We start from the raw sequence: 24,416 nt of genomic DNA, 5'->3' as shown, positions 1-24,416 counted from the left end.
TGTAGTATTCATTTACTTATTTCATATATATACCTAATCGATCAAGAGTTCGGTGCTAGCAATGCGAGGAATTAAGCTGCGTTTGGGGTAACTAGAAATTTACGATTTTTTGGATTAACTACTCAAAGGAGAATATGCTACAAAATTATTATTTATCGAATTGAAATTTTTTTTTTTTTAAGTTAGTTTTAATTCAGACGTGCTGGAGGGAGTTTTAACCAGCGATTTGTTGGACCTCTAACTCCCTTCTCATGAAAAATACCTTGAGATGAGAAACCCAAGACTCGACTCGAGACCTTGGGAAAAACTCATCTCCGGAGCCCACATAATGGACTTAGAAGATACCCCTGACCAACTCACCTAAATTAAACTAAACAGCTAATAAATTAATATATATGGATGCATCATCAGTAAAAAGTAAACTAGCTAAGACTAAGGGGGTGTTTGGTTCGCAGAATATTTTTAAAGGAATTGGAATTTGTCAAAAGAATTGGAATCTGAATGTTTTAAAAAGTATTTTGTGTTTGGTTGACAGAATTCAACGGAATTCGATTAATGGAATTGAAATATTAACTATGTCAAATGACCAAAGTAACCTTTGTTGCATTATTTATAATGTAATTCTTCTTTTTCATTTGAATAAGTTAATACTCGTTACATACTATTGTGTATATATAATTTTATATAATAATAATAATAATAATACTAAATAATTATGAATAATAATATAAAAGGAAAAGCATTCATGGTAGTTGAACGGTGGATACACCACTTACCACAAACCCTACTTTTTTCTTATCCCATCCGTCCCCTTCTACCAAACTGCAACTCATCTTCTTCTACCAAACAAAAACAAAAATAAAAAATTATCAATTGATACTAATTACAAAAACCAAATTCCATTTCTCCATTTTCTCTAGCCTCTATTCACATGGTTACACATCTATGGTTGATAGTGGTTAACACCGGCGGTGGCTAATACACAGCGTTGGTTAATTTCCGACGGTGGTTAATATCCGACGGTGGTTATATTCCAACGATGGTAAGTATTTGTTGGTGGTTACTATCACGCAAAGACATCAGATCAGATTTAAGGGAAGAATTTTTTTAATTTGGTGTTTTAAGTGTGAAAGGGTATATTGGTAAACATCAATGAATTCCTTGGAATGTTTATAGATTCCATCAAGTTTGTGAAGGAATTCTAAATTCCATGTTTCAAGGAATTTGATGGAATTTTTTAGATTCCAATTCCATATTTTTCTCAACCAAACAAGTGAAAGAATGGAATTTAGATTTCAATTCATATGAATTCCAAAGAATTTCGGTGAACCAAACCGCCCCTAATTGTAAAAGTCGATTAAGTGAATCGGTAATAAAAACCATGTAGTCAAGTGAATTATTAATTCATGTTGGTGAACTAGATACGTGATAGCATACTAGTGATTATATTCGCAACTCATTTTATACATTGTGTAGTAGGGCCATATGGATTGTTCGAGTATTCTTTCGTATTGATTTGTGGAAAGAGTTTGATATGAAATATTTTTAGTATATATGTATTATTTTTTTAATAAATTAAAGATGGACCCAAATGATAGGTAAATTATTAAGAGAAAAAATAGAAGACGAAAGAGGTAGGAAAATGATGCTGATAACCAAAAAAGTATAGGTGAAAAAATGACTGGTTACGATTGGTGTAACAGACTTAAAAATATTTATTTCTCAAAGTTCTCTAGTAAATTAACTTTCAAGTGGATCCTTTTCATAGTATGTATATCATGATAAGGGATTAATCACGGGAAAACTAACGTACTTTCCTATTTGTATACGGTTGTCCATTATACTTTTTTATTGATATGGTTTACCTACATACTTTTCTTTTTTGTACACGGTTGACCAATATTACCGACTATCATAGGTAAACCGGTCAACTTTGGGTCAACCGTGTACAAAAAAAAGTATGTGGGTAAACCTCATCAATAAAAAGTATGATGGGCAACCGTGTACAAATGGAAAAGTACGTTGGTCTTTTCGTGATTAATCCAATTTTAATCAACGTTCGTAAACATGTACTTTTTAATCAACACAGATATATATTATATTGTTAATTGTTTCCTTGCATTCTATTTTCATAATTATGTCCATATTATAACTATACTCTTACACACAACTCAACATCGTTCTAATATAGATCATTTTTAAACCACACGTTAAAAATGAAAATTATATAATTCATCTCGGACGTACAACGCACGGGTCTTAAGACCTCATTACAAAGAAAAAACAAGTTTTGAGGTCAGGCACCAACATTCATTATTATTGGGTTGCAATGATATGCAACATCCACAACGTCAAAATGTTCAAAAATTTTGTATTTTGGGTTTCGTATGAAATATTTGGTTGTTATCCCTTTTTTAGTAAGAAAGATTCGCATGTATTAAGTATGTGGGATCATCCATAAGATATTTTTTTTTAGCCATACATCACTACTTATTTTTTTGATTAATCATGAAAATACCAACGTACTTTTCTATTTGTACACGGTTGCCCATCATACTTTTTATTGATGAGGTTTATCCACATACTCTTTTTTTGTACATGGTTGACCAATATTACCGACTATCACAGGTAAACCGGTCAACTTTGGGTCAACCGTGTACAAAAAAGAAAAGTATGTGGGTAAACCTCATCAATAAAAAAGTATAATGGGCAACCGTGTACAAATGTGAAAATACGTTGGTTTTCTCGTAATTAATCCCGTCATGATAATGGTGAGTTTATAATTGCAAAATTAATATATGGCAAAAATAAAAATAAAAAACCTTGAAAATAGCCAACAAATATTAAAATAAATTGAAAATAAACCTCGTCCCAACTAATTTCTTTACTATCGAAAGCTTGAAGCCAATTGATGACTTGTTACCATTGGCGTATTAGCCCAATAATTAGAGAGTTTTCAACTAATTGGTTTTTGTTAAGTGAAATTTAGGATTTTTTTAAATAAATGCAAATTAATTTGGTAAGGAAGTTTTAGTTATTTTATACTCACTAGAACTAAGAGAAGAAATCCTATAGGGCATATCCAGGAACTGAACATGCGATGAATGTACGAAAATCGGGGGTATTGGCCGGTTATCTCTTATACTTTAAAAAAAAAGTTGATAAATTTTTAAATTTGACAGAAAATTTGAAATGAGTTAATAGTCTATTGGTAAGAAAGTTTATCTATGAGAGATTGGATTTTTTAGAAACTCAGGTTCAAGTTTAAGGGGACAAAATTTTCCCTTAATATTGGAGGAGTTTTCTCTTACTAGGTATATATTGAGTGAAGGATTCTCTAACATGGACTTCATTATGACAACATCGTCTACACCATCCGCTGTGATAACGATTCACACCTTTCAGAAAAAATAAAAAATTGGACGAAAAACTGTTTTTGAATTTTTTTTTTCTTCTGAAACATTCAAATAATTTATTATTTAAAACGCTAAGACGGTGCTAGAAAACACATATAAAAGTCTAAAAGATAGTGTTTAGCAGAGTTACAAACAAAGTTAAAAACTAAAGTTACTCCAGTTTTGGGTTTGAGTTTGCTCTATTCGACACCCAAAAGGAGAATTGAAGCTAGCGGTTTTCACTTCTTTTTTAGCCAAACGGATTAATGAGGGGGTTTTTTGGCGAAGATACTATCATTGCGAATTTTCCATATATATAACCCAGACGTAGGCCATTATGATCCGGATCGAGGATTAGTTTCTGTGATCGACTTCTCGTGGATGTTAAACAATTCGATCTTGTACCGAGGATGGTTAATTTCACCAATGGAATTTTTAACTTTCTTCGGGGCTAGTGGGTTCCATGGATACAGTATTAATACATTAATTACACTGTTATATTTGTCTTTAGGACACAAATTAATCAACCATAGGTATATACCTACATCCACTGGATATAATACAAGCTCGATCTATGTGGATGAGACGACATCCGTTCTATTTAGTGCCCATTTCTAGTTGCCATGACTAAAAACCACAAAAATACGATTAATACATATTGTAAAAAGCACATATATAAATTAATGAAACAAGATAATATATTTAAAGTACATACATACACATAAAAATGCCAAATGTTGGAAAAGGCCAAAGGCAGAGGTGTAAAGGAGACTCGTGATTCAACCTCAATAATATTTTATAATAACCCACCGAAAAGTTTGAATTTAGTTTTAAACCGTAAAATAACGTAACTAAATTTTATACCTACACAGATTTTTTAATTAATTCGTAAGACATTTTAAGAGAGATTTTGCGTCCGTGCTCTATTAAATGTCGAAGTTACCGAAGATATAACTAGGGTCGTCTCATGGTGTTAGAGCCTAAAACGAGTTTTGTGATTGAGGTCTTACAAAGTCACAGGTGAAGCTGCATAATTAAACAAGTTATTATGTAATAGAACTTTTATGTTAGTTTACGCAATTGTTAGTATAGTAAATAATTGTAATTAGCTTGGCTCATTGGCCCTATTGTAAATAGCCCATCATAACCCACAATGTAATTATGAAAAGTTTTTTTGACAGATAAAATTGTTTAATTAACCATTTTGTTAACAATGTAGGTTCGTGTGATCATTGATGAAGAGCATCAAATTTCAGTGTTTTTCTTTGCATTTTATAGTAACATGACTCGTGTTACATGCGTTTTACTGTTAGATTGTAGTGCCAAAATAACTACTATATTTATCACGTACCCTATAAACTAGGGCGAGAGTATGCAAATAGATAGAGGATTCGTTCAAACACATTTGAGTTCTTGCTCCAGTGATCTAAAAGATAGGTGAAAGGTATCTTTTCTTTGTTTTTAATGTTGGAATAGTCACAATCTGTTATTCCGACTTATCGGTATCAATTTCTTTTGGGCAGAATGTCATTTAAAATTTCAATAGCCACGGAGGGTAAAAAACCTTATATTAATCTGCTAAACAACACGACAAATAATAAAAGTTACCTTCCTCTCAGGACTCAAACCTGTATCTCTCCACGTCCAAAATCCTCATGAAATGACTGAAATAACATTAAAGTTTTGTCTTTTTATGACAAAAACATCTTTTTAGAAAGTCTCAATTCAAACTTACACATGAGTATTTGATAATTAATTTGAGATGTCATTTTATCGTAATCGGTTTGAACTAATGAATTTTGCGGGGAATGGGATTCCCTCAAGTTTCTCCAACTTGACTAGTCAAGTTGGGAGGATTTTGACCTTTGATTGAAAATCAAGGGCTAAGATTAAATAAGTATCATTGAATCTTGACCTTTGATTTTCATCCAAGGATCAAGATCCTCCCAACTTGACTAGTCAAGTTGGAAAAACTTGAGGGAATCCTCCTCCATTTTGCAGAAGCGAGGTAACAAGTTTAGCGTCGACAAGGCATGTAGTGGATCTTTAGAAAAAAAACAAAAAGATTGTTCAAAGACACTAAGACTCTGAAAAGTTAGAAAGGGAATAATCACCCGTATAGACTCAATTTTTTTTTTCCACTTTGGTCACCCATCTTTTATTTTTATTAGAATGAGATGCAACTTTTCATTTTTTTACCACTTTAGTCACTCAACTTTTATTTTGTTAAAATGGGATGTAACCTTTGGATAAGTTTTTACATTAATTACTTAAATTGTAAAAAATTGTTGAAAAATGATACTCATATTAAAGTATACTTGAACATCAACATGTAATTAGGTAACCTATAAAATGTCCATCTTAGCTTTCATGTAGCTTGTCATGTCACTTAAAACAATTATTTTTGTCATCAAAACTTAAGATGACACATCAAAACCTTATTAAATTCATCCATATCCATTTACCATTTTTATTTTTAACCTAAAACTTCTTTGTAACTAAAGGAATCGAAAACCTATTAAATATTTTTGTATATAAAGTCATTGTTGTTGTTGTTGTTTATATAATAATTTATTTACTTTAATTAATGAATAAATGGTTTATGATGAGTATTACTTTGATATCATATATGTATCTTATTTTATGCATCATATATATTTTTATATATTATTTTTATGAATCTAATGGTTAAAACTAAAATTGAAATAGGTATTGATTTTATGTCAAAGAGAATAGACAATGGGTAAATATTAATTATCACTTTAATATAGATAAAAGTTGGATAATTAAAATGTCAAAAAAGTAAAAAGTTGCAACCTATATTAACAAAAATAAAAGATGAGTACTTATAGTGGTAAAAAATGAAAGGTTACACCCTATTTTAATAAAAATAAAAGATGGGTGACTAAAATGACAATAAAAAAAAAAAGAAAAAAATGAAAAGTTAGGTCTATGAGTTATTTTTCTCAAATTAAAAAGAGGAGTTTTATACTTTGCAAAAGTTATGCGTAGGAAAACATCAACGTTTTGAAGAGTCATTTCACCCGAACCTACATAAGAAGATATGATCTTCAAATCTTCACAAACAAATATATTTCTATGACTATATGTCATTTCCATTTTTGAAGAGTCATTTAACCCAATATTATATTTGAACCTTTAAGCTAAGCAACCGGGGTTCTCCAAAACTCAAAGGGACGGTCAAAAGTTAATGTACGGTTGTGTACAGTCTCGTACAATATAAAAAGAGGGGAAAAAAATAAATAAAAGAAAAGAAAGAAGCGTGTTCTCTATTTTAGTATTTTAAACTCCTCATTACTGGAAAAGTGACACAATATGAAGCCACTTTATGTACGTGGCACGCACACTAAAAGAAACACAATTACAAATACACATTTACTTTGCACACACTCACATAGTCACATGTATGTATATATCTATGCAAACGGTACAATATAATATTACGAGTAACCAAATTGAAAATTCACAAAAGCCTGTGATGAATTAAAGAGGGTCTATTTTAGTGTTTTCTCAATAAAAATATGTTATTTCTATGCATTTTAATATATTGTTAAGTGTTAAGGAAATTGATGAAGTTTTGTGAATTATTTATTCCATGTTATTCGTTCGAAATTCCATACATCTTCAAAACATTATTATTTATCTATATCTAATAGTTGAATATTGTAAAACACGTATAAATTGGATAAGAGCTTGACCCTTATATCATGATTAAATTGATGTACAAAGAGTCACAAAGCAATTGATGCATGATGATTTTTATGATACACGGTGATTTTCAATGAATAGAAACCTATTGTTTTATTTATTTTACTTTAATACTTGTTATATTATACCTAAAACCTTTATATCTATACTACCTTATTAAATATGAGAGAAAGTGTCCGCATCTTGCGACGGTGATATGGTGAGGGTGATAGGTCATAGGAGGTGATAAGTCATACAATGTGATAGCCAAATGCTTTATCCGTACAGGCTCCGCTCTCGGAATTAAAAATTCGTCAAAAGTATATCGAATGACATATTTAATGAAAGAACATGAAACATTAAGAACACCCATACAATTTTTATAATTTATCAATATACGGTTTTTGAGATAACAGATTTTGAATGAATTAGGGGAATAAAATGATTTATGAAGGTGAGAGAAAAAACTGAGTGGTTGAGATTTGAGGAGAGAGAAGAAAATGAGTGGTTGAGATTTAAGGGTATTATCTACCAATAAACTAAAACAGGATTGAGATATTTTTGAAACGACACGTGACATAATCATTGATCGACACGTGTACTTTTAATTTATTTTGTTAAATTAGTTTTTTTAGTTGTATATAAATTCAATTTCCTTATTAGACTTAGAAGTTAGAACTAATATCTAACTCTTGGCTTATTAATACAAAAGATATTATAAAATTATTTGATTGATCGTTTTTTAGTTAATAAATTGTCTCATTTTCTTTCTCATTTCTTCAACTCTTATTAGTTATATTAAATATACTAAGTTATTAACATGGAAAGTTCAAATTTTGAGTTTACGATCCGAAATCACAAGGCTATTTGGCATTCTCCACTATGCTTACAAGTTCTAATTTTGATGTGGTTCTAAAATTTTAAGGTAAATTCAAAACTCTAACTAAACATATATTATATTTATCATTGCTGCTTATTATAATTTAGCTTCGTTCATCGATTTACTTTAACCACAATTTAGTTCTTACTCAAGAATTAATCATGTATAAGGCATATTCGAATTTCTTTATAATACAATCTATATAGCTATCGTACATCGTACGGGTACTAGGATTAGTAGATATATTAAATATAGATGTTTAAATTAGTGAATAAAAAGAGGAGTATATTAGGTATTTCAAATCCTTAATTGAGATTTAAAAAAAAAGGTGTTCCTACTTTATAATGTACGAGAGATAGTGTCCGCGCGTTGCAACGGTGAGATGGTGAGGGTGATAGGTCAAGTCATAGAGTATGATAGCCAAATGTCTTAGTCGTACGAGCTCCGCCCTCGGATTTAAAAAAATTGTCGAAAGTATAACGAATAACATCTCTAATGAAAGAGCATGAAATTTAAGAACACCCATACAATTTTTATAATTTACCAATATATAATTTTTGAGATAAAAGATTTTGAATGAATTAGAGGAATAAAATAATTTATGGATGAGAGAGAAAAATGAGTGGTTGAGATTTGAGGAAAAAAAAAATGAATGGTTGAGATTTAAGGGAATTATATGTATATTCAGTAGAAATGTTTATATTAGTAAATAAAGAAAATGGGTAATTTAGGTAGTTCAATTAGTTAATTGAGATTTGAAAAAGGGCAAAATGTTTTATAAAATAGTATTAGATTATAGATTATATAGATATAGATTTACCCCCTCTAAATTTTTCAAAAAAAACCTTGATATATAAAAAGTTCCAAACTACCCCTCTTTCTTAGTTACTACTCGTATTTTAAATCTCATTTAATATAACTTTAATACTCTTAACAAAATCATTTACAACTTATATATCCGCCGTTTAAAATAGCTACACTACCGCTTTTACATCAATTACTCTTATATTAATATACAACTCTATAACTACCACCACAACACATGGACATACATCTAATTACTACATATTAATATAACCTCGTTATTAAAACTATATTTATTACAATATATAATATTATACTATAATTTATTATTTATACTAGTTTACATATGTTATATTAAAGTTTGAAACTTTATTGCTTTAACTTTTATTAAATCGCAAATCTTTTCAAATATGCATTTAGGTATGGATGTGCACTCACGCACGTTAATGGAAAATTTTGATTTAGTGATATAGACATTTTGTTTTCAATTTTGGGAAAGGATGAAAAAGAAGTCATGGCGGGGTAAAGATCTACACTACCTTGTCTAGTTACAAGATAAAGAGGGATTTTCTCAAGTTGTTTTTAACTTCATGGATTAAGTTGGAAACATTTTCGTTATCGAATTAAAATCTATGGTTAAAATTAAAAGATTATCTTTGAATCTTGATCATTAATTTTTATTTCAATGGTCAAAAGTTTCTTCATAATAAAGAACTTAGGAAATCTCCTTCTCAGTTATTATCTTATTTTCTATTTATATAGTTAACACATATATATGTTTCTATTATTTTCTATTTATATAGTTAACACATGTATATATGTTTCTATATTCATAGCATTATTTGTCTCATCTCAAATAATACTTCTAAAAGCTTATGTTAATAATAATGGATTCTTTAATAATAGCTTTGTCATTAACCTACATAATAACTCTTTTATATTTAAAGATCATTTTTTAAATTTTATGATAAAAACATAATTAATTTATACATTAATAACAACGTTAAAAGCTATTATTAACGAAACTTGAAATATTAATATAATATAACAAGTTATTGATCTAATCCCTCACTTACCATCGATATAAACTTTCATCAAAATTATATGTAACAGTTATCAAACAAACAATAGGTTGGTTTTTGTATGATCATTAAACATATATCATGTTTTTGTTTTTTTTAACCGCTAACAAATATAATCATTTGAAATGATTTATTGGTGAAAAGTCTCCGCATGTCTGACTAAATCCAGTTGTACGAAACCCTAAAATACCCGGGTTACTCTAGTTCGAAGAGAAACTCAATAACCTGTCGGTCCGTGAGCTGATGAAAATTATTGGTAAAACCCGCTTACTTCAAATAGAAAAGTCAAGTTTTCAATAAGCTAAGTAAATATAAAAATCAACTTTTAAAACACGTCTCAAATACTTTATGATGCAATATACATATATATTTATCAACTGGGCTTTAATTCAATTGTTATGAAGACTAACAAATTTTTCTGTGGATAATCAAGGCTCTACAAAATAAAAGATTTTTTTAACGTTTACTGATTCTTGAATGTTAACTGTTTCTTAGACCGATCCAACCGAATGTGATCGTGATTAAGTCGATCCGAAGTCCGAGTTCTCGGCTAACTCGGTCGAGTTTTAGTGTTTTACATCACCATATCTTAAAAGAGAATTGATAAGGGGCAAGGGTGTAGTCGACAAAAAAGATTGGCTAATATCGACTCTTTGGCAAAGCCTATAGCACATGCATCAACAAGTTTTGGCAAGTTATATTGGCAAGTTTTGGCAAGTTACATCGGCTAGTTTTGGCCGATGCCAGTAAACATTGGGCAAATGCCACGTGGGCATTTTGGCAGGAAAAGTGAACGTTGGAGCGTGTGTGGGTTTTTTTTTCCAAATTGGCAAAAAAAAAACCCTCTATTATACAACATTTTTTTGGCAAGAATTGACTAGTTTTTGGTTTGTACACGTGACATTTTCTTATTGGAAGAAACTTTGCCAAAACTTGTTAATTTGCCAATTCTTGGCACTACACCTTTGCCTCTAATCATGGACGGATCTACAATGGGGGCAACTGACAATGGGGGCAGCGGGGTCAGCTGCCCCCACTCCAAATTTGATACAATGTAATTTTTTAAATTTAAATGATATGTGTGTATTTTTTCTCAAAATAAGAAAAAATGAATATGAAATACGTACAAATATTATTTTCGATGTCATAAACTTATCCTTTGGAAGTCATTGCTCATCGAAGAATTTCCGTTGGTAGTATAAAAAACTTGAGTTGTTTTTAATAATCATAATAGTTATGTAGAAAATATAAATATACAAGCTATTTATTTCATAAAAAAATTATATTTAATGGTTTCCTATATTATAATTGTATAAGTTTTCATTTAATAAGACCTTGTCCGGCAAGTGTGGTGTTTATTTATTAAAAAATAATCAGTTTTTTTTTCCAATATGAGCGTTACACTCGATGTGGGGAATGGAATTTGAGGGTCGATGTTCTAACCCTGAGCTAGGTCTAATTTTTTTTACATTCTCGGATATAACTCTTATAAATTTGATAAACAACTTTTAAAATTGTCCCTTTGTAAAAAAATTTCTGGCTCCATCTCTGGCCCTAATCGTACTATAAGTTTTGATTAATCTATTAATGCTGTGCATATCATATTTGTATAGTTTGTTATTATATTTATAATTGTACCAAATGGTATATGGATAAAAAGAACATGGTACTAATATGAGTTCTCATATTAAAAACTTGAAAATTGATAAAACGAAAATAAACAAATAAAACGGTTTATAACTTTTTAGGTGTACTCCAACTGTTTCCAAAAACATATTCCTTTCTATGTATATATCCTTTTAGAATGGATACAACAATTTGACTCATATTCCACCTCTCTATCATACACACACACAAATTCATATACTATCACATCTATATCTATATATCTCTATATATCGCACTACATATTAAAAAAAAAAATCCCTCTTTCCAACTTTTTATCTCACAACTACCTTCTCCAACCGCCGCTTCAAATCTCTCTCTCTCACAATGGCATCTACTTTTCCGGCCACCAAAAAACGCAGCAACAACAACAAAATCAGCCAAATCGTCCGTCTCAAACAAGTCATGCAACGCTGGCGCCGCCGCTGCATCACCACCACCACCTCTCCATTCACCTCCGATTCCGATTCCGAAAACCACCGCATTCCTTCCGCCGGAACCCTAGCCGTTTACATCGGTCCAGAACGACGCCGTTTCATCATTCCGACACGGTTCCTCAACCTTCCGGTTTTCGTTTCCTTACTCAACAAAGCAGAAGAAGAATTCGGTTTCCAATCGCCTGGCGGCCTCGTCATCCCCTGTGACGTCAGCTTTTTCAAAAAGTTAATCAAAGTGTTGAACCGAAACGACGTCGGATTGTCGTCGCTTGATTTGGATGATTTCGTGGAGATGTTTAACGATCTGGAAATAGATTCCGTTCCGCGTTGTAAGGATGTTGCTGTTAACAATTTGAATTGCCGTGGATTTACTCCATTGTTGCAGAAAGCTAGGGTTTGACTTTAGAAAGTCAAAATTGAATATTGGGGGAAATTGAAAAATTGGAAGTTTTTTTTGTTGGTTAGATTTGAAAATATCTTGAAAAAAAAGCATATCCGTGAACCTGATATTATAATGTAAACAGGTTTCAATGAGATGTGTGGTTTTCGAGATTTAAATCCGAATTTTGGGGGATGATTATTTTAGGTTTTTTTTTTTAATAGCAATTGTAGTGATTGTTATTTTGGTTAATGAATCAATTGATGAATGATGATGATGATGAATATTTTTGGATTTTGTTTCACTTTTTATTTACTTTGGTTGTTATATTGCTTTAAATTTTTTATCGATAAATAGTACTCGTAGTAGTTAGTTTTTTTCTTTTTAACGGCATACAGGAATTCCAACTGGAATGACAATTCGGTTTGGATATGCAAAATTTCTCACCGTTTTTTAGTTACCTGGATGAATAACTCATTATACTTTTTATTTCAAATGGTAAAATTACTTTGTTTTCTAGACTACCCTTCAAATGGTAAAATTACCTTTTATTTATTTAATTCTTTTTTTAGCATAGGTGATGGAGTGGTGGATATATTTTGAATATTTTTCAGATAGTAATAAAATGTATGTTTGACTGAGTGACTGACTCTGACTAAATTTGGAACGTGGAACGTATTTTGATGGTAGGCGTGAATGCGTGATACTTCCTTAGCCGTCCCCTATTCCCTATAATTCTGCCAAACTGTTTTCTACACCGATAAAAGAATGAATATAGTAGAAAACTAGAAATATATAGTACTGTATTAAAAGTGAAAACAACTAGAAATATATAGTACTGTATTAAAAGTGAAAACCGTATAATTCTGCCAAATCGTTTTGTTTTAGTTACATATGTCTTAAATATGATAGTAAAACAAGTGATTTGTGCCCAAATGAAAAACAAGTTACATATATTATTCATATATATAATAAAAATCTTCGTTGTACAAATAATAATTTTTTATTTTTTCTATTTTCACAACATTTTAAATCATTATACTTTCAACACTAAATGTTTCATCTTTTATTTTCACTATAGCCTATTACACTTTTATGCAAACTATTTTCATATTCACACAAATATTTTATTGTTCGTTTTTTAACTGCCTCGTGTAAAGAATAGTAACCTTTTTTATTTTTATTTTCTATTTTCACTACAATATTTTAATCCCTTATACTTTTAGAATTAAACTTTTATACTTTTTTGATTTTCTTTTATTTTGACCACAAAATGTTAGTCTCTTACACTTTTAGCATTAAACTTTTATTCAGACTATTTTCACTTTCATACAAAAACTTTACTGTTTTTTAACTGACAAATGTCAGTTGTTTATTCTTAAATCAAATGAATAACACATGTTTTCCTAAATAATTTGTGGTTTTTAACCTCGATCCATGAACGTATATCTATTTGTATCACATTATCTCATCATTATCGAAATGTCGTAGCTAATATTAAAAATATTTCATTGTCATATTATTTTCTATTATTGATATTATATTCGTAATATATTTTCTCATTCTTTTAAAAGTGTTGTTATTGATATTAATATACTTATTTTTAGACATTTCGTTATTTCTACTAAAAGATTTATATTAATAGATTTGAATATATTTTTTTCATTAAATCGTTAAAAAACATAATGTTTTCTGGATAACGCCCAACATTCATTTATTTACGTGCATGTATAAAGGAAAGAATGTGCGGCTTTACTGATGGTTACCTGGTTCTTGAAAGAAAAGTGATACGGTATGGTCGTATGGACTCTGTAGTATGAAAGAGCCCGCCAAGCTACTAAATTAAATTTAGGGCCCAAGTTCCTATTAGCCCGTTGCATTTACTTTGCACTCATTGCAGTCACTTAATTTAGCATGTGTTATTATCTGATTTTTTCAATGTTAGCTTAGAAGGCCAGAAGGGTAGAAGTAGTGGCACGAGTGTTTTCTTAAAATAAGGCATGTGACCTATCTTTCCTGATAACTGCTTTGTTGTGATTGCGTATATATTTAATTCTTGTATCTACATTTGGATTTTGGAGAATAGATGAAAATTGATAGCAGACCATTATGTCTTCCTCTCTTGTTTTTGGAGCTTGACCTCGATTGTTTGGTTCCCAATTGATATAAGAATTTGGTGTAATGTAGTTTAAAATTTCCTATGAAGAAAATCCGAATTCTGTTCTTTCAAATTCCCATATATTTTATGGTAATCAACAACCATTAAGAAATATCTATCGATTACGAGTTTGTAGGTTTTCTTGGTATTATTTTTTCTTAACATAAAGTCTTTTTTCTAATAAACTTTATTATTTCTTTATTTCATCCTACTTTAAAATTTTTTTACATAAGAATATAACGCAAACCGGCAGCAAGATGTGCCGCTAACCCTATTTTATGGAAAAACCAAGACGTTTAAAAACTACATTCATGTATCTTGGCATCATGACGTTAGTGTGCATGCAGAGCCGGCCCAATAGTTCTCAAGGATTAGGCAGCAGTTTTGGGCCCCCACCTTTTTAAGGCCCCCAAAATTTATAATAGGCTTATCATTTTAGATATTAGGGTTAATATTATCATTAAAAAGAAGTAAACGGCTGTTTGCTAATTTAAAAACCAACCCTTTACCTTCAGCCTTTAGAAAAGAGAAGGAGGAGACCATATAATTATTACTGCTGCTCAATGATATGAACTTGAAAATTGAATTGATCCAAGATGATATGGCTATGAATGAGTTATTAGGTACGCACCATTTGATCTAAACTTATCATATTGTTTTTTTATTACTCAGAATAAAACAGAATGGAAATATGGATGTAACATCTTCTTCACAGTAGCGAGTATCATTTTCATAAGATAAAATTTTGATCACTAAATCACATCACAATGAAAAGCAGCAAACCAGCAATGTCAATGACTTTCACGTTGCCTTTCACAATACCTTTTTCTTGTTTTGTTTGTTTTGTATACTAATGAATTGGGCCCCCAAAATATGATCTCGTTTAAGGCCTCTAGAAAGCTTAAGCCGACACTGTGTGCATGACCCGTTGTATCCTATTAAGTAGCTCAACCGCCTCAGGTGCAAGAAACCCAAATGTATGAAATGCAAATTGTATAAATACGTGTTGATTATTAAGACACGCCTTCTCATGTTTGGCCACCCTCCATAGAAAGAGGTTGAGTAATACATGAAGAGAACGATTGTTTTCAGCATAAAGTAAAAAATTTCCTGCGGGTTTGTTTGGTATCAACATGAGCAATTTCGGCACAACGTACTCAGTCATCCATACATACGAAAGATATTGTGGAAGCAAACACCATCCCCTACTATATAAACATGTCCCTTTTATAGATTGCCAATTAACACAAGCGTCGACATCGATCACAAGCTTGATTGGAATTCATGGACTACAATTAGCAACATGCATGTATTTATATATTGAACTTGCTTGTAACTAAGTTATACCCGTGGCAACAATTAGCAACAAATTTTCTTGCTACATTTCATTAATAAAAGCTACAAATTATTTAAAAAAAAGCACAGCATAATATAAAAAGATAGATTACAATATAGCTTTGTCTGATTCATAAACTTGTAGAGATAATGTGTATCACAAAACTCCAAGACCAAAAGAAACAACGAAGATATATATTTACTTGAGTTTATTTGGTTTTATTTTACTTGGATGAGCCATCTAAGTTATGGGCTAAATTTTGATAAAAACATACATATAAATACTGTTAGTAAGAGGGTGGGGTGGGCCTTGGCCCTTCCACATACAAGTGTGGCTTCGCCACTGTGTGTCATGTGTCTATGTGTATTAGACCAAACCCGTTCCATTGCTCAATAATATTAATGGTGCCCACTAAACGCTAAAAATTTCATTAGGAGCAAAAAAAGCTAGTAAGTTTATATTTATAAGAGCATCAAAATAACTATGGCAATAAACCATAAATTTGTTAAAAGAAAAATCTTAGCAAAACTTTTTAACTAATTGTTATATGCATCATAATTAATTTACGTTTTGAATAGTGTCATACTTTTGGCTCATGGAACCAAAATAATTGATCAACTGTTCATGATCGATGTGTATAAATAATTTATTTTCAATAGTTGAATAGGAACTAGTAATAAACAGTGCAGGATCTTAGCATGTGTAATATAGGTCAGCGCACAGGGACCCCACTTTTAAAGTGGGCTCCTTTTTTTATGACGGGCCCCCATTTTATAAAAATTCTTAGTTTAATATTAATATAATTTAAACATTTATTATAAACTATTATTCTCAAAATTTATAGATAACAAAATTAAATGTAATTTTTATAAGACATTGGAATTACAAAAAGTCCACACACTAAATACTTCTTGTACATTGTTGATCAAGCAGTTGCTACTCTTAAAAGAAGATTCGAACAATACAAAGAGTATGAAAACACTTTTGACTCCTTGTTTAATTCTAACAAGTTGCACTCTTTTGATCACAAGAGCCTTAATGCATGTTGTAGTCGTCTAGATAATGCTCTCAAGAATGGTGGACAATCTGAAATCGATGCAAATGAACTATATGTAGAGCTGAAGTTGCTTAGGAATTTACTACCTTGTAATAATAATATGGGAGGACTTGAGATTTTACACTATAAAACAGGTGGATTGTTTTCCTAATGCATGTATTGCATATAGAGTGTTGTTGACTATTCCGGTGACTGTGGCAACTACAAAAAGAAGTTTTTCAAAACTTAAGCTATTAAAGTCATACTTGCGGTCGGCAATGTCACAAGAGGTTCAATTCTAACAAGTTGCACTCTTTTGATCACAAGAGCCTTAATGCATGCTGTAGTCGTCTAGAAGATGCTCTCAAGAATGGTGGACAATCTCAAATCGATGCAAATGAACTATATGCGGAGCTCAAGTTGCTTAGGAATTTACTACCTTGTAATAATATGGGAGGAATTGAGATTTTACACTCTATAAAACGGGTGGATTGTTTTCCTAATGCATGTATTGCATATAAAGTGTTGTTGACTATTCCGGTGACTGTGGCAACTACAGAAAAAAGTTTTTCAAAACTTAAGCTATTAAAGTCATATTTGCGGTCGACAATGTCACAAGAGAGGTTGAATGGATTGGCAATAATAGCAATTGAAAATGATTTATTAGATAGTATTGATTATAAAAGTTTGATCAATTATTTTGCTTCAAAGACCGCTCGAAGAAAGACATTATTCAACCAAGAATGAAATCAATGGTAAGTTTTAACAACCTTTATGATATGAACATTTCATGTTTAAGGAATCTTATAAGCAATTAATATATATATATATATATATATATACTTTTTACACTTATATTAATTATCGTAAATTTTTTTATATATATCTTTTTTTGTATATGGGCCCCATTTTTAAAATTTGATCTCGCACACGGACATTAAAATTCAATTGCCGGCCCTAGCAATAAAAAAGAATTTAAAATGAATATGCGTTTGATTTCAATACTTATGGTTTGTGTAAATGAATATATTGGACTTCGACTAGCTGGCATTGGGCTTGGACTACACAAAGGCACTCACACGAACTTACCAAACTTAGAGTAATTTTTATGTCTGTGTATATATATATTTAAAAGTATCTAATAAAAAAAATTTGGTGCCCATTAATTTTTTGGTGGCCTATTCTATTGTGCCGATGACACTTGAAAAAGGTGGGGCTTGGTTAGTGGCAGGTCTTTCCTAGAGATATTTCACCAAAGTTTGAGTCTCATTTCTTGTATTCGTTAATTTTGTATTCCTCTTTAGTTGCTTCTAAACTCTTTCTAATGGCTGGCGACAAGGGTGCACGACAAATGAATGTAGATGGAACGGCATTTAAGTAGGGCTGTAAACGAACTGAATGGTTCATGAACAGTTCGCGAACCGTTCGGCGGGAAGTTCGTTCATGTTCGTTCGTTACTTAAATGAACGAACATAAACAAAACTCTCGTTCGTTCGTTTATGTTCATGAACGTTCCATGATATGTTTGTGAACATTCGTTCGTATATGTTCATGAACAATCGTTCGTTTTGTTCGTTTTTGTTCGTTTACCGATCCTAAGCACCTTTCCCATTATACACGAATAAAGAAACCACTTTTCTCTTTTCTACAATAGTTTTTGTTTCGCTACTGCTGTACGACATGAGTTTTAGTATTTCGTCAACCCCCGCCGAAGCACTAGAAAAATGTTGACCACGATTTATAGCGCTTTTCAAAAACATTTGCTTGCGTGGACAGGTAAAAGAGTAAGCCCACTAGAGCCTTCATACTCTTACTAAAGCACTGAACACTCACCAAATCTTGCTTGAAAGCGGAGTGGAACCTAACCAACTAACCCAAAAAATAGTTTAAGCACATATATTTTCTTTTATATCATATACATATGATATATACTAGAGTTATATATTAATGTATATTAAATTATTAATACCTACTATCTATATTTTAAAGAAAAGTTTAAATATAAATACTTCTTTTATATCAAAAACGTATGATTGTGTGATATTGGGGTTGAAGTTTAAGCTTTTAACTCTACTTATGAAATGAGAGGATACAAACCTCTTTTTGTATTAGATAAATGTTGTATATTCGGATCATAAGTAGGAATATTTCGTAACACTTTTAACCGATGGATATTTTATTATTTTGTATTTTTGAATTTAAGTTGTAATACTTATAACTATATGTTTGTTCATTGTTGTTCGTTTGTGTTCGTTCATTAGTGCTCATTTGTTTGTGTTCGTGAATATTAGTTCGTGAACATAAACGAACAAACATGAACAAACTATTATGTTCGTTTATCCGTTCGTGAACCGTTTGTTTAGTTAAACGAACGAACATGAACAAGGTCTTTTTTGTGTTCGTTCGGTTCGTTTAGAGCTCTACATTTAAAGAGTCTTGATGGACTCAATGAAAATGGAAATAGACTCACAACTCACAAGTGGACATGTTAAAAAAAAAAGACTCACAAGTGGTTTATCAAAGACTGGGGTAATCCAACTGATGGGTTTATTGTCAACAAGAGGCCTAAGAGAGATATAGAGAGTAAAAGGCTAGCACGTGTCGTTATCTACAAAATTGAAGGGGGATTCGTCCCGAAGAGTAACTAGGACCAATTTAGTCACGTTCCAATTGAACACTTTCCGTTTTTGATTATTCTCAAAGGAGAAAATTATTCTCTTTACCAAACATATGCGGATCCAATCATGATCACGATCTTATAATAAGAACAAGAGATCTTTCTCGATCAATCCCCTTGCCCCCCATTCTTCGAGAATCATAATGATCCTTTTCAAGTTTGAATTTGTTCATTTGAAATCTGAGTTCTTCTACTTCATTTTTATTTACTTATTTAATTTAATATGAATATTTTTCCCTTTCTTTTTTTATTCCTTGAGTCCCATAGGTTTGATCCTTTAGAATTGGACTCATTTGCTCATTGAGCGAAAGGTACGAAATAAATCAGATTGATTAAAAGTACTATGTGAAATATTCGGTTTTTTCCTCTTTCTCTATGCCATAGGTACAATGTTTGAATCAATTGAGAACCTTTTCTTCTATATGAATCGATATTATTTCACTCCAATTCCTTCCCGATACCTCTCAAGGAAAATCTCAAATTGGATCCTAAATTGATGGATTAGTGTGAGCTTATCCATGCGGTTATGTACTCTTCGAATAGGAATCCATTTTCTGAAAGATCTTGGCTTTCGTGCTTTGGTGGGTCTCTGAGATCCTTTCGATGACCTATGTTGTGTTGAAGGGATATCTATATAATCCGATCGATTGCATAAAGCCCGCGGTAGTAGCAGAACCGGGGAAAGTATACAGAAAAGACAGTTCTTTTTGGAGCCAAAGTTACAAAGATAGATATGGAAACAAAAATCTAAGACTAAATCCTTTACTACCCCTCAAGCTGGAGTGTGAAGATTCTGAACACCCTGCTTGACAAGTAAATCACGCAAAACTTGTGCACCTAAAGGCTTAGTAAATAAATCTACATCTTGCTGTTTGCTGGTGACATATATCGGCAAAACCTCATGAGATTCAACCCTTTCGCGAACAAAATAACAATCCATTTCAACATGTTTGGTACACTCATGAAAAACCGGGTTATTAGCAATGTGTCGAGCAGCTTCATTATCACAATAAAGAGGAGTAGCCGTATCCAAGTTAACTCCAAAATCTTTAAGCAACCATCGCACCCAAAGAACCTCACTAACCGTGGTAGCCATGGCCCGAAGTTCCGCTTTTGCCGATGAATGTGAAATTGTTAACAAGTATATGATGAAAATATTGTGTTTTATTAATACCGATTGATTGTGAAGGTCTCAATTTATACAAGAATGAATAAGTTGAAATATGGAAAGTAAATCATGTATGAAAAAACCTTTTCTTGTTGAACACGACAAGATCTTCTTTATTTGGAAATGATCTTGATTTGTTCTGATCCGATGTTCTAACACTCCCCCTCAAGTTGAGTATTGGGATTACCAAAATTCAACTTGCTTAAACATTTGTGAAACATAAACTGTTCCCACGGCTTTCGTTAAGATGTCGACAATCTGATCTTCTGACTTCACAAACGGTAATTTGATAATCCCATTTTCAAGTTTTTCTTTGATGAAATGACGATTAACTTCCACATGTTTAGTTCTATCATGTTGTACCGGATTTTTTGAGATATGAATAGCAGCTTTTTTATCACACATAATTTTGATACTTTCTTTAGGAGCAAATCCTATTTCAGATACAAGTTTCTTCAGCCACAATGCCTCTGCTAAGCCTTTTGTTATACCTCTAAATTCGGCTTCAGCACTCAATATGGAAACAACCTTTTGTTTTTTACTTTTCCATGTAACAAGATTCCCTCCTACTATAGAAAAATATCCGGAAGTAGACCTTTGATTTCCTTTGTCTCCTGCCCAGTCAGCATCTGTATATATTTCAACTCTAAGGTGACTATTTGACTTAAATAATACTCCATGACCTGTAGTCCCTTTTACATACCTAATAATTCGCAGAACTGCATCCATATGATCTACTTGAGGTTGGTGCATAAACTGACTTACTACTCCAACAACATATGCAATATGCGGACGAGTATGAGCTAAATAAATGAGTTTACCCACCAACCATTGGTACTTGTGTTTATCAGCAAACTCAGCTTATGCATTCATAAATAACTTCTGATTGGTGACCATGGGAGTATCTGCTGGCTTACAGTCAATCATCCCAGTTTCAGCTATAAGATCCAATATATATTTTTTCTGACAGATAAAAATCCCCTGTTTTGACCTTCTCACTTCAATTCCGAGGAAATATTTAAGATTTCCCAAATCTTGCATTTCAAATTCTACACAATGCTTCTTTTAGTTTCTCAATCTCTTCCTTATCATTTCCAGTGATAATTATGTCATCAACATAAATTATTAAACATGTCACTAGATTTCCTCTATGATTAAGAAACAAGGTATGATCTGAATTGCTCTGTTTGTATCCATACTTCTTCATTGCTAGCATGAATATCCCGAACCATGCTCCAGGTGACGTTTTTAGACCATACAAAAAATTCTTTAACCTACAAACTTCTCCCTTTTTGAAATCATGAGAAATACCCGGAGGAACTTCCATATACACCTTTTCTTTTAATTCTCCATGTAAAAATGCATTTTTTTACATCAAACTGATGAAGGGGCCATCCTTGATTTGTAGATATCGAACACAGAACCCTTATAGTATATAACTTTGCAACTGGGGAGAAAGTTTCAGAATAGTCAATCCCATATGTTTGAGTGTACCCTTTTGCAACCAATCTGGCCTTGTATCTTTCTATGGTACCGTCTGGTTTATATTTGATTGTATAAATCCACTTACACCCCACTGGTTCCTTTCCCTCTGGAAGAGCACATTTGCCCACGTGTCATTCTTTATGAGTGCATCCATTTTAGTATCCATGGCATCTTTCCATTTCTTCAATTTCAAAGCTTGTTTAACTCCTGATGAAATTGATTTTGAATATAACGTTGCTGTGAAAGCTTTTTCTTCTTCAGACACATTTCCGTCTGCAAGGTTGACCATAGGATACTTAGAGTTTCGAGGAATTCTTTTGGTGTGGAAGACTCTATTATCAAAGCCCTGGACATTTCTAACAGAAGTCTATTTTTTCTCTCTGCAACACCATTTTGTTCAGGAGTATGAGGACATGTTGTTTGATGAACTATTCCTTTGGATTGAAAAAACAGGTTTATTTGAGAGTTCACATATTCTCCACCATTATCTGTTCTAATAACTTTCATAGATTTTTGAAATTGAGTTTGAACCATAGTATAGAAAATGGTAAACCTATCATAAACTTTAGCTTTGTTTTTCAAAAAATAAATCCAAGTCATTTGAGTGCAATCATCAACAAAAATCACATAATATTTGAAAATCTGACCCCCAACAACTGGAGTAGTACCCCATACATCTGAATGAACTAATGAAAAAGGATCTTCAAATCTAGTATTAGTGGGTTTAAATTTATGCCTGTGACTTTTGGCTAAAATGCACGTTTCACAAGGAAATGATTTATTTAACCGAAAGAGTTTTGGAAATAAAGTGTGTAAATAACTAACTTAAGGATTTCCCAGTCTTCTATGCTACAACCAGGCTTCTCTGTCACCAATTCCATGAGATAGCATTGCATTTCCACTTTCAGTAACTTCATCGACATAATACAATCCTACTCTCTAAGTGCCATGCCCAATAATCCGTCCCATCCTGATATCCCGCAAAAGACCAAAATTTGGATGCATAAGAACTGAGCAATTAAGTTCCTTTGTCACATGACTTATTGAAAAAAGTTTATGTGATAAAGAAGGAACATAAAGACAATTGGTTAAGTTGATTGAAGAAATTTTAACGATTCCACCATTTTTCACATCCATCTTTGCTTTATTAGCAACTTTGATATGGGTTTCTTTGGTTTTGAAAAAACTGAAAATCAGACAAATCATATGTCATAGTATCGGTAGCACCACAATCAAAAATCCAAGACCCATTTTGATTTTTGTAACTAGATTGAACTACATGAGCACCCCCTTGTTTCTCCAGTGGACTAAAAAAACTTAGCCTAGTTGTATTCAGCCCAACAGACTGGGCTCCCCTTTGTTTCTTGGATTTGATCGGCCCGTGTGGCTTATAAACCTGATCAACAGATTTGTTACATATATATATACTTTTATATGGAAATAAGGGTTTAGAAAATTTAGGGTCACATTTTTCAACCCCTTCATCCCCTTTACATGCTACCACCGAAAACACTCCCTCTTTTTCATGAACTCCGTCCGCTGCTATTCCACCAAACACCGTCTTCGATTTTCAGTTGTCGTTTTCTTTGGTGGTACTAGTCTTGGCGGTAGGGGTGGCTGTGCTAGCTTTGGGAATATAACCTTTCTTGGGCCCTTTCTTGCTCGCCGTTTTGTGACCATCAGTCCACCATTTGGGATATCCAATGAGCTCGAAACACTGGTCTTTGGTGTGTCGATACATACCGCATTCATCACATTTTAGATGTGATTTATCATCTTGAACTGCTTTCTTCTTCGCATCTACGCGGTTGTATCCTCTCGATGCAAAGCTTGATCCGTCCAGATTCGTGGCCATCAAACCGGTTGCGATGCCTTGTGGTTCTCCGGTGGCTGCTCCCAGAATATTCTGGTGAGCGGCCTCCTTTCGAACCGTGGCATAAGCAGTTTCAGCCGTCGGTAATAGGTCGACTTGAAGAATCTCTCTTTTAATAGATTCGAATTTCCGATCTAACCCACTTAGAAACTGAAATAGATTTTGATCGGATCGGATCTTTGCGCATGCTTTAATATCTTTGGTGCACTTCATGGGGTTTGGATTGATCCGATCTATTTCACCCCAAATACCTTGCAACGAGATCCAGAAATCTTCTAAAGGTTTTTCAGATTGTTTGATTTCATTTGCTTTGACATGAAGGTTGAAAGCTTG

General features: G+C 32.1%; 1 protein-coding gene across 1 annotated transcript; it reads left to right on the top strand.

Moving 5' to 3' along the window:
• Positions 1 to 11,750: 11,750 nt before the first annotated feature.
• On the top strand, positions 11,751 to 12,634 carry LOC122594144 (protein SMALL AUXIN UP-REGULATED RNA 10-like). Its single transcript, XM_043766617.1, has one exon. It carries the CDS (start codon positions 11,862 to 11,864, stop codon positions 12,369 to 12,371), a length of 510 nt encoding a protein of 169 aa, XP_043622552.1. The 5' UTR covers positions 11,751 to 11,861; the 3' UTR covers positions 12,372 to 12,634.
• The last annotated feature ends 11,782 nt before the right edge of the window (positions 12,635 to 24,416 follow it).

The sequence above is a fragment of the Erigeron canadensis genome, chromosome 3, assembly GCF_010389155.1.
Source record: "Erigeron canadensis isolate Cc75 chromosome 3, C_canadensis_v1, whole genome shotgun sequence".
Taxonomy (NCBI): domain Eukaryota; kingdom Viridiplantae; phylum Streptophyta; class Magnoliopsida; order Asterales; family Asteraceae; genus Erigeron; species Erigeron canadensis.
This window is presented reverse-complemented; position numbering and strand designations above follow the sequence as displayed.

Bases quoted from the DNA above. Each gene is read 5' to 3' on its own strand.
- LOC122594144 (XM_043766617.1), top strand. From the start codon at position 11,862: ATGGCATCTACTTTTCCGGCCACCAAAAAACGCAGCAACAACAACAAA.